The sequence below is a fragment of the Macaca fascicularis genome, chromosome 2 (assembly GCF_037993035.2).
Source record: "Macaca fascicularis isolate 582-1 chromosome 2, T2T-MFA8v1.1".
Classification (NCBI taxonomy): Eukaryota; Metazoa; Chordata; class Mammalia; order Primates; family Cercopithecidae; genus Macaca; species Macaca fascicularis.
In genome coordinates this window covers 7,221,527-7,233,636 of record NC_088376.1, presented here as the reverse complement: position 1 = coordinate 7,233,636, position 12,110 = coordinate 7,221,527, and the positions used below count along the sequence as shown (strand labels likewise).

The 12,110-nt window shown below is 38.4% G+C and overlaps 1 protein-coding gene across 2 annotated transcripts in view; it reads left to right on the top strand.

Moving 5' to 3' along the window:
• The window catches only part of CCDC50 (coiled-coil domain containing 50), a 69,802-nt gene that overhangs the window by 20,778 nt on the left and 36,914 nt on the right, over nucleotides 1–12,110 (top strand). For both annotated transcript variants that reach the window (XM_015444923.3, XM_005545401.4), the window contains exons 2-3: nucleotides 9,059–9,121; nucleotides 9,974–10,100. In XM_015444923.3, coding sequence (XP_015300409.1) covers nucleotides 9,059–9,121; nucleotides 9,974–10,100 — 190 coding nt within the window. The remainder of the gene's footprint in view (nucleotides 1–9,058; nucleotides 9,122–9,973; nucleotides 10,101–12,110) is intronic.

Below are 12,110 nucleotides of genomic sequence, written 5' to 3'. Positions count from 1 at the left end.
ACTTAATTAGAAAAGTAGCCCTGCCGTTGATTACTTTGGCTAGTGACAAAATAAATGAAGATGGAACACCTATTTAGATTATTTGCTTAACTTCAGCCAAAATTAGATGCCACTACCCTCCCACTGTCATACTGTAGATTTTGTTAATTTCAATGACACGAAAATTTTAGAACACTAGAAAATGGAGAAGGATCAAAAGTTTGTGTTACCCTTTGTTCTCTAGTAAACGAATTGCTCACACATTGCTTAAGTGTTCTTTTGTTTTCAGCCTTGAGCCCGAAAGTGAGAAATTTTAGTTATCAGTGATCAGCAACTCAGAGCTATGTTTGCTTTTATGGGGCTCATAATTGGGGTATTTGAGTGAGCATAAGAGAGTGTCTGCTGTCTATAGCCAAGCATCTCTAAGCTCCCTACCTGCCCTGCTGATGGGGGTGGAGGAGGGGGTTGGTTTTGCTAATGGTGTTGGTGGTAGTGATACTGATGTCATTTTGTTGATCTCTGTATAAACATTGCTGAGGCTGAGAATGTAGAGGATTTGTCATTAGGATAAGCTCTATTCAGTTTCTCTGAATCCCATTTCTCTTTTACTTAGATAATTTTATTAGAACTTTTAATAAAGAGAAGAAACTCTAACTGATTAGGGAGACATTTCTTTTGTAGGGCAGCATAAGAGTTTTACAAAATATGTTTATTGTTTCAAAGTGTCATTAATATATCTTAGAGACACGAGTCTAAAATTTAACAGTGTCTTCTCCACCCAAGTGGAGGGAAACTTGTGGATGTTGAAAAGAGGGTTAGAGAGAGAGATGAGGGCAAGTGGTAGGTCCCAAAGAGAGATTTCCCTTGAAATTTCTCACTGTAGTCACCACCTAGGGTGTCCCATAGGTTACTTAGGAAACACTGAAAGAATCGGAAGGATGGGGTGATGGGAAGAGGGCGAGAGATGAGAAGGTGCTTAATGGGTACAGTGTACATTATTCAGGTGGTGATAACGGTAAAAGCCCAGACTTCACTACTAGACAGTATATCCATATAACAAAGCTGCACTTGAACCCCTTACGTGTATACAATTAAGGAACTTTTTATTGCTATTTTTTTCGGGTGTAAATATAGGCTGACTGTGATTGCTAGAAGTCTATTTTTGGGAGATAATGAGGCAAAGTAAACTAGGTCTCATTTTTATTTGCGTTTTGGGGGACCTGGAAACCACTTTCTCAATGTGCCATCTTTACTAAAAATTACTTTTATCCTTGATTTTAAAGAACTTAATGCACATTTATCTTATTTTAACTAGTATTTCATAATACCCCCTCCCCTTTTTTTTCCCGGATACTCTAAGCAGAAATATCTGGGGCCAGAAGAGGTGGATTTGATTTCCAGTTCATTTGTTTTATTTGTTGGGTAGTCTTGCTCAAGCCGTTTTATTTCTTTTTTTTTTTTTTTTTTTTTTTTTTTTTTGAGACGGAGTCTCGCTCTGTCGCCCAGGCTGGAGTGCAGTGGCCGGATCTCAGCTCACTGCAAGCTCCGCCTCCCGGGTTCACGCCATTCTCCTGCCTCAGCCTCCCCAGTAGCTGGGACTACAGGCGCCCGCCACCTCGCCCGGCTAGTTTTTTGTATTTTTTTTTAGTAGAGACGGGGTTTCACTGTGTTAGCCAGGATAGTCTCGATCTCCTGACCTCGTGATCCACCCGTCTCGGCCTCCCAAAGTGCTGGGATTACAGGCTTGAGCCACCGCGCCCGGCCTTGAGCCTTAGTTTCCTTGTAAATAAAATGGGGATGTTGATAAAGCCTTTATCCTCAGATGGTTAGGAGGAATACATGTGAAAGTGCCTTGTAATCTATGAAGTGCCGTATAAATGTCAGTTGTGGCTGTCTGTTATTACCAGACTTTCACAAGACAAAATGTATCTCTTGAATATCTTTCTTGTTCATAGTAGATGTTTTCATGTATGTAGAACAAAGGAAAGCAAGCATAATCCCTGCTTTCAAAGCAGAGTATGTAGTCCATTTGCTATTCGTAGCATTTACATAAAAAGAATAATTCACAAAATTCTACCATTCTATAAAAGGGAAAACAGACATAGGTGAAAGAAATAGCCTCTTGTTAATGTATTATTAATCCGGGCATTTTTATGTGGGTGGAAGCTTGTAAAGATGAATCATGGCAATTGTAATTTCAGAAAGTCTTAGGATGTAGGTAAAAGAACAAGGGAAGGCGAATGGCTTTTTTTCCACTTCCTTTTTAGGTTATGTAGAATTAGTTGGGAAAGCACTGGGAATGTGCACATTATTTGGATAATGTATGAAAGGAACGTGTAGCCACTCACTGAATCAGAAATTTCTGGGTTTGGTTGAAATATGTACTCATTCTGCTTACTTGACTGAGGTGAAAAAAGGAGTTCTTGATAGCAGGAGCACTGTTCACTGTTTAGATTTAGTTAATCTTGTGCATAGCTTTTAAACTTTGGAGCAGAATTTGTTTAGCAAAATGTCCCCCACTAAGTTTTTTTCTCACTGGCGTTGCCAGTATAAATACAAGTTAAGTTCTTGATTCTTGTCCAAAATTTGAGACTGTGTTCATTTAGTGGAAGAGTAAACAAAATTTCTGCTGCCCTTAGGGGTATGTGTGTATGTGGGGGATGTGGCAGGGGTTGGGAGGGGCACTTCTGTTTGTCTCTGAGAAAAAGATAAGGGAATTCTAAAGACTCTTACCCCATCACTTGTCAGTCTGAACCACCTCTTTGAAACAGGCTTTCAAAAGATTATTTTGTTTCTGAGTGAGAAAGAGAAACTTGCTGTAAACGAGCTTTCTAAAATAACAATCTTAAATATGTTTTATGAAAAATGCTCAGTTTACTTATTTCTTTGTTGGTGAAAGCTGAGAAGATCTTAATCTGGTACTGTTAATGCCTAAGAAAAAAAATGTTAAAGACTATTTTAGGCCTCCAAATTTGTCATTTGGGCCAGAATTTTAAGAGACATTCAAATCAATGTTGGTTTGTTTTTTTCTCTTTTCTTTTATTTATTTATTTATTTATTTATTTTTTTTTTTGAGACGGAGTCTGGCTCTGTCGCCCAGGCTGGAGTGCAGTGGCGCGATCTCGGCTCACTGCAAGCTCCGCCTCCCGGGTTCACGCCATTCTCCTGCCTCAGCCTCCCGAGTAGCTGGGACTACAGGCGCCCACAACCGCGCCCGGCTAATTTTTTGTATTTTTAGTAGAGACGGGGTTTCACCGTGGTCTCGATCTCCTGACCTTGTGATCCGCCCGCCTCGGCCTCCCAAAGTGCTGGGATTACAGGCGTGAGCCACCGCGCCCGGCCCTCTTTTCTTTTAAAATGTTGAATTATTAAAGTATACAAATTTTGTCTCTATTTTTCTACTAATTGCCAATGGTAGGGCAGACAAGGGTGTTACCTGTAGAAGGAGAACGAGTAGTTCTGCATCGAAGTTTATGGAAAGCTCCTACAGTTACTGGTAGGGAATGGGGGAGTGGGCTGTGTCTGGAGCTGGAGGGGTGAAGTTGGCAAGCAGATGTACCTGGAAAAAGGTGTGTGAGGAGAAGCAATAAAGTGAAAACAAAAATGAGAGACTTAGGAAGCAAATGCAAAAAGAGAAAAAGAAAAAGTATGAGAGGTCGAGTTTGGTTGGCGTGAGGTGGAGCGGGGTGGTGATCACCCGATTTTCCTTGGTACGTTTCAGGTAAGTTGTATACCTGGAATGCCTAGAGAGGAACCAGTTCCTCAGGAGGGTGCACCAGGGCTTTCCCATCACATCTCTTGCTGTAATTCCCTTTGGGGCGTCTGTGCCCCAGGCACACACAACTCCAGAATGGCCTGTGGATTTTCATCTTTTTGGCTTTGTGCATAATTGGCCTCTTTGCCAAGAATGTTTACCACTTCTGTCCATAGGAATTTTAACTTACCTTGAGATACATTTGGTGTTAATTACTTTAAGGTTTCTTGATACAAAGTTTCTGGATGCATTCTGTTTAAATCACCCCCACTTCTTACATCTACCCCCAATTCATAACAAGCATAACTGCTCCAGTGTTTATGACTTCAAAGAATGTTCTTTAGTACAACAAATTGTCTTTAGTACAGTGTTTATTAACTTACATTATACTTGTTTTCCTCTCTGATATTTCACCTCATTGATGGCTTGGAGATGACTCATTCATCCTGAAATAGAGTTCAACACATGTTTATTGAGTAAATGAGTGTTTATTAGTTGCATACGATGCCATTCATGTATTTAGGGGGAGATCAACATCTCAATGAAAACCATTCTTTAAGGAAATGGATGGGGGGTGTATATATGTACATATTTATGTGTGTCAGCTAGTCATCCTTTCTGTTTCTGAGACCTGCTCGGCCTATTGTAAATTAATTCACCGTATACTAATTTGTGTGTACAGACATCCCTCATTTTATTGCACTTTCCTTTATTGCACTTTGGACAAACTGTGTTTTACAAATTGAAGGTGTGTAGCAAGCATTTCTTAGTAATAATGTGTTTTTAAATTTAGGTATGTACATAACCTGTTTCGACTGAATTCCGTCGCACATTTAATAGACTATCAATAGACTATTAATAGACTATAGTGTAAACATAACTTTTATATGTTCTAGGAAACCAAACAATCATGTGATTCATTTTATTGCGATACTTGCTTTATTGCAGTGGTCTGGAACCAAACCTGCAATATCTCCAAGGTAGGCCTGTATTTAGATTAACATATCATTGAAACTCCTTTAATGAGAATGGGGATAGGGTTCTAGTTTTATGTAGTTTGTTTATTGCTAAATTTTTTAAATGATATTTGACATATCTTATGTGTGTTATGCTGTCATAATAGCAGAGTTTAATTCTGTTTATGGTATTATTTTCTCCCTTTCTCCTACTCTTGTTTGACTTTATGATCCAGCTTTTTTTTTTTTTTTTTTTTAACTTCTTTCGATTAATGAGCACACGTTGTGTGGAAGGTGCAGAGTACACCCATCAAGTCCCTGCCATGAAGAGCTTGCAGCTGGATAGGAAAGCAGCTGTGTGCTCGAATTTCAGAGCAAAGTGCATTTTTTTCTGTTAATGCTCTTCTGAGCAATGAGGCAGAGTTGCACGGCTTTTAATGTTCAAAAGAGACTTAGCCACCATCCGTAACACTGGGAAAATGGGCAGGCGGAGAGCCTACAAGACACTTGAGATCTGGGTGGGAACAAAGGAGAATAGTTGTGTAATTGACTATGGCGGGAAGCTCATTTTAGTAGCAGGCTGGGAGTAGTAGGAGACATTGATAGGGTTGGCTTATGGCAAGAAGGTCAGCCTGAGTTCTGGATGAGTGAAAGTAAACATAGGAGGGAAAAAGTTTGAGAAAAGGGAAGGTGAAAGGTGGTTCACCTTAAAGGTGCCCACAGGGAAACGGGGGGAGACGAGTTTATGCTGTTTATCCTCAGTGGACTGTTTATACTGTTTACATCAAAGGTAGAGGAGGTTAGAAAAGGAGAAAAGTTCTCTTCAGGCTCTGAGCTTGGCCTGGCTGTGAAATAGTTTCTGTAATTCTCAGTCTGGTTACCGATTTACAAAGTTGACTGGATATGTGATTGTTTTCCAGGTTGTACTAGAATACTGATGCAGGGAATACAGAGGCAAATCTTGAAAAAAAACTTAGAGTGGGTTCAGAAGAAATTATATATTGGGCAAGTAATATTTCAGCATAAATGAGATTATATGTTTGGAAACTCCTAGTAAACTCTGAAGGGCTGAGTCAGTGCATTTGACAGTGCAGCTCTGTGTGTATGTGTTTGTATACTTCCTCATAATCACTGAAAACCTTCTAGATCCTCTTGACTAGCTCAGGCCCTGCTCTTATCTTTTGGGTACTAATTCAGCTTCTGCAGATTTAGGGACAAATCACGATAATAGAATATACTTTAGTCTTGCTGTTTAGATACTAAGAAATCATTATGAGGAGTCATCAAGGTAATCAGTAATTCATAAATTTCTCACACCTATTATAATGCGTCAAGCCATATCTTCATGTTCATTGTTTAGCAATATGTGCTATTGACAACATGAAATTAAGTTAATTTAATTATATAACTTAAAATGTAATATTTAAGATATTTAAAAAGCACAGGAAATAGAGAAACCCATGAACCTACTACCCGCATCAGATGTTAATATTTTGCCTTGTTGTTTGTCTTTTCTGTTTTTGCTTTTGAAGCAGTAGAATGGCTTGTGCAGCCAAGGCACTCATGCCCCTTTTCTTCTTTCTGGATAGAGAACTACTGTTTGGAGTTAAGTTTGTGTCAGTGCCATATTATTAAAAAAAATTTTTTTTTTACCATAGGTATACCTGTCCACAAACAGTATATTTTAATGTTTAATGTTCTGCTGCCTAAAGTTAAGAAATATTTTTAAAATTATTGTACTACTTCACATGATTCTCCACATGGAAAAATGTAATAATTTCATAATTTTTAATTTTAGTTAGCATGGTGTTCGAGACATAGAAAATATATTTTTGGCATTAACGTTCTCACCTAATAACGTAAATTGAAGTGGCTTTTAAACTTTTTGTAATCTATAGAATGATGTGTGTTTCACATTTTGACCTAGTACCTATCATCTCTGTGTATTTCTGTGATCTGTGTATATATAATACTGGAAAAGTTTCCCCAAACTAGTTTCCTGTCCTGTGTGTGATCTGTAATAGTCCCTTGGTATTTGTGGGGTAGGGTGTGGAGTTGGTTCCAAGACCACATATGGATACTAAAAATCTATGGATGCTTCAGTGCTTGGTATAAAATGTGTTAGTATTTGCATATAATTCATACACATACTACTGTATACTTTACATTGTCTCTAGATTACTTATAATATCTAATACAGTGTAAATGCTATGTAAATAGCTGTTATACACTGTTTCGTTTAGAGAACAATGATAAGAAAAAAAGTGTGTACATGTGCAGTACAGCCACATTTTTTTTTTCCTAAGTATTTTTTATCTGTGGTTGATTGAAACCATGAATCCAAAACTCAGGGCTATGAAGGCCAATTGTCTTCTGTTATTCTCTAGACCATTGACTTTTAAAATGCTTTTCTCAGGCTTAGTAAATTGATTTTTTGACCTGATAATAGGTTGCCACCCATAATTTGAAAATCATTAAGATTAATCTTAAAATTTGATCTAATCATAATCTAAAATTAAGACTGACTTTAATATATAAGCACAAGCGTTTCCAGTATAATAAAGGTGTTTTAAATGATAGGTCAGTGTATTAAAATAACATTCTTTACACAAGATTTGATTATATTTATTTTAGCTGATCCATTAATTTTTATAAATTAAGTCCATGTATGTCTTACCCATTTAAAAATCAGATATTAATTAATTGAAGTGTTTTAGAGAGTATATACTGGTTAATGTAGAATATTTTCTTTCCATCCATTCTGACCATGGTTTACCTGGAGGGAAGGAGGGCCGTCATTGTGTCAGGGAAGGGGAAAGAGCTCTTGAGCTCTTGCTGGCTTAGACTTTGACGCCAAGCCCTGTCACCAGTGAACTCTGTGCAGCCTTAGAAAATCCCTTCTTCCTTCTGGCTTTCAGTTTCCTCACTTATTAAATGAGGATGCTATCTAGCTCATCTTGAAAGTACTTTTATTCTGTGAAATATAAGGTAACTAGGACCTGGGCTTCAAGATATTAGAATTCGTTGAGAATATAGCTGATGAAAAAGAACAGGGCTTTCTGTTCGAATTACTGGTTTTGCTGTTACGTTTGAGTGAGGATTAAGCAGATTGTATTCAGTTTAATGTAGTTCTTGGGCAAGAATTATTCCTCTGTTCAAAACCATTTCAAAATAATCTTGACCTCCCCAAGATCTCCCTCCCTTGTTGTGGCATTATCCCTCAGTAGTGAAGGACACAATTATGTTGAGTGTATATGTGAATATACGTAAGTGCGAAGAACAGCAAAGGAATGTTCTTCATTCTGTTTCAGTTAAGTGTGCTCATAGGCAAATCCAAAGCTACAGAAAAAAAATCTACCACTGTTCCTAAGCTCTAGGGACTGTTTCATGAGTCCTACTCAATTGCAATAATCTGAGGCTTTGGGGAGTTTCCTTTTTTTTTTTAAACATGAATTACATGCTTGGAATAGAGTGAGAACATATCACTTAAACTACACGTTCTTAAAACAGCACTTTCCATGATGAATCCTTCATGTTTTGTCTGTTTGTATATTTACGAAGCAGGAGTTTAAATTGCAGCTTGGGGTAAACATGGATGTTTGAGACTTATTTCTTCCCATTTTGCTTCTAAGAAGACAGGTCAGGAAATACCCTTGCCTGGATCTTCAGGTGGAGGCAGAGTTGGGGCGGATTCCTGGTTTCTTTCAGGCTTCCCATTTTCTTTTGGTTTGTAGATTATTTGGGGGCAGCCCAAGGTTTAGAGGGACCTAGAGACCTAGTTCCAACTCGTGTCCCTGGGGATTGACCCACTAAAGAATGTTTAAGAAATTGAGAATTTTTAAAGTAGAACTCTGCCCTACCTGAGGGACTAGTGAAAATATCTTTTTCCTTCAGAGACACCAGGGTGGACATAAATTGCTGGGAGAGGATCGTCTGAACCACAGAGAAGTGTAGGTTAGATTTCTTTTAACACCTCTAATTACGCAGTAACCCACTTCTCTCTCAGTAGCAATATGCAAAGCATGATTGATACTTCTGTTATTTCAGCAGCACTTACCCTCCTTTTATGGAAGTGGATTGGAATTTCTAGACCTCTGGAATCTGATTCTCTAAGTGTTCTCACCTCAGGCCAGGGGCCAAGGCTAACCAGTGTTTTGTGACACCCTGTGCTTGGCAATAAGCAGGATTTTTGTGACTAAAGACTGCATACTTAACTAGTCACTATTTTATGCATTGAGAATTATGAAGTTTGTTATTCTGAAATATTAGGATTGATTTTTTTTAAAGTAAAAGAAAAGTCCTTCCCTTTGTATGTTAAAGTATTACTAATGAGCCTTCCTGTCTCTTTTTCCTCCTCCATCTTCTGTAGTGTGCCGAGATTTTGCTGTCCTGGAGGACCACACCCTGGCTCACAGCCTGCAGGAACAAGAGAGTGAGTAATACCTCTCATTTCTGCTCCTTCAGTTTTCTTTTTTTAGTGGTAGCTTGAGGCTGGTTTCTTAGGGCTTAGGTAGGGAGAGAGCACAGTCACTTGGTGTCACCATCCGTACATTCTGAAGGATTTCTTTAGGCAAATGATGCCTGGGTGAGCAGTGAAGTTTCGGGCATGTTTAAGTAAGACAGGCTGCCAGGGATTAGTAGACTGCTGCATCTCTAGGAGGAAAAGAGGGGTGTGAACCTTTTTTCTTGCCTTTTGTTGTAGGAGGGACACAATGGTTGTAGATTTATCTGGGGTGCATGTGTAGAAGAATCTATTCTTGCTCCTAGGATAGGGACCTGAACAGTTTTCCCAGGCAACCATGGTATAAATGAGATCACATTGTGGATTTTTCTGAATCTTTTTTTCCGTGTAGTGATGGAAAGTAAATCTGAGCTATGCATGTTATGTTAAAGTACATATGTGTGAATATATGATTTGTGAATTCACATATAAATACAAATTTAAAGTTTTGAAAAATGCAGTTAATAAATAGAGTGACAACCTGTAGTAGTAGAAAGAGCATTAGCCCTGGCTTTAGAATATTCGTGTAGATGTCCTGGCACTGCCACTTTGTTGCCGTGTGACCAAAGGCAAATTATTTAATCTTTTTGATCCTCTTTTTACTTAATGGAAAAGTGGGGATATTAATTCCTTGCTCTTTATTATATATTGTTGTTGAGACAATAAAAGGCGAAGTGATGGATGCAAAGCTATTGCTGTGGTAAAGCTCTTAAGATTATTATGGCATTTATTACTAACAAACTAAGGCGTTATTAATTCCTGTCCTCAATCTTTTTGTTCCAGTTGAGCATCATTTGGCATCAAACGTTCAGCGGAACCGTTTGGTCCAGCATGATCTCCAGGTGGCTAAGCAGCTCCAAGAGGAAGATCTGAAAGCGCAGGCCCAGCTCCAGAAGCGCTACAAAGACCTGTGAGGATTTGGGAGGTGGGAGGGGTAGTGTCAAGACTGGTTTTCTCTGTGGAGCTAGCAAACAGGGCAGGGGAAAAGGAGCCTACTTCTGTTCCTCTGATTCCTTTTACTGTTAGATTACAGTCTTACAGAGGATATCTAACAGTTTTTTTGATTTGAAAATATTTTGTTGTTGTTGGAACACTTGACCAGGTTTAAGGACATGTGGATGATGGTGTAAATTCTAACATTTTTTTTAGCTGTATGACTTTGGGCCAGTTAGTTAACTTCTCTGAATTTATTTTCCAATTTATTTTCCTTCCCCATAACGTGGGGAAAATAATCTCTGTCCCCTCTGTCGCGTAGTTTCTATGGGGAGTCCAGTGAAATAGTGGACATCAAAGAACTTTGTGGGTTGTGTTGGTTCCTTTACTGTGTTCTAGCTGTGTTTGCTGCTCTTACTTTCCTTGCTTTTCAGTACATGACAGAATGTTCTAAAAAGCTCTGAAGTGTAGACTCAGTTATCTTCATAACTTCAGTGTCTGACAAAAGTTCTCTCTAGTAGCCTCCTTTAACAGACAGATAAACGGAAGTGATTATTTCTCAGGTTTCTTTTGGCACGGTGACTTTTATACTGTTTCAGTGTTATAAAGCTCCCAGGATACATTTCTTGTTTGAGAGTGGCTCTTACATCCTAAATCTTTAATGTGGGTAGATTCAATCACAGATACTGTGTTGAGGAGGAAGGGGTAAAGGAAAAATGGAAGGAACCCCTTAATTTAGTTTAGTGTCATATTCAGGTAAAAAGGGAAAGCCAGTCATTTTTGCTAACTTATAGGAAGGGTTTGCCCTTCTGTTTATTATTTGTAGAGAGGACTTTATTAATCATTTTGTTAAGCTTCCTTGCTTTGTAAATAAACACTTTTATTGATTCATGCTAAATCTGGCACCATGAAAGGAGACCAGAGATATGAATAAGACAGCTGTTACCTTTAAGGGCCTCAGGAAAACACCTTGAGCATTATATATCTAGAGATACATGCATGAGTCAGAGATAATTGAAATGTAAATTTCATGCCTATTTAGAGAGAAGAGACTGGGAAAAGCTTCACAAGACAGATGATATGTTTAATCTGAAACTTGAAGGTTAATTAGAAGTTTATAGTGATGGGGAAATCCATTTTAGCCAGAAGGAGCAGCATGCATAAGGGCAGGAGGTAAAAGGACTTGGAATCTCATGTTAACTGCAAGAAGTTCAGTATTGCTGGAGTGGAGAGTGTATTTACAGGCAGAAGTAGGAAGTGAGGCCAGAAAAGTAGTCAAAAGCTGGATCATAAAGGTCACGATAAGTTATGTTAAAGATTTCAGGTTTTGTAGAGTTTAAATTATAAGGAATGGAGAACCATTGAAGTAGTTTTAGATTTCCATTTTGGGATCTTATTCTGGAGAGTAGGTGGGTAAAGGCTTGGAGTGGGCAAGATTTGAAGACAGCTATTGTGAGCAATGGTAAAATTAAGAGATGATGAGGCTTGAATGAAGACTGGTGGTAGTGGTGGTAGTGAAGGTCATGGTAATAGAGATAAAAGAGGAAGAGAGATATTTGAGATGTTACGAGGCTCAGTGTCACAGGTTAAGGTGAGAGCCAAAGCTAGAATGTCCTAGAGTTCTAAATTCATTGCCCTTTACGTTATTCACTATTCTCTGTTAGAAAGGCCAGTTCTGAGGTTGATGCAGATGTTTAAAATCCTGAATTAGGTTAATAACAGTATAATGAGCTTATTCAGAAATTATTAAGACAAATCACTCAAATATAAATCAGTAGTAGAGAGTAATATTTTATATGTCCTAAATGAGAGAAGAAGCAGGTATTATATTTCTGCCTGAGACTTCAAGGTTTTAGAATTGTTCCTGGATGAAATAAGTAAGCTGGAAGGGAAGACTTTCAGTTCACTCCCTGCAATTTGGAGAGCTGGACATCTCAGGAAGGATGAAATGCTGCCGTTCTCATTGAACTGGAACCATTTATTCAGT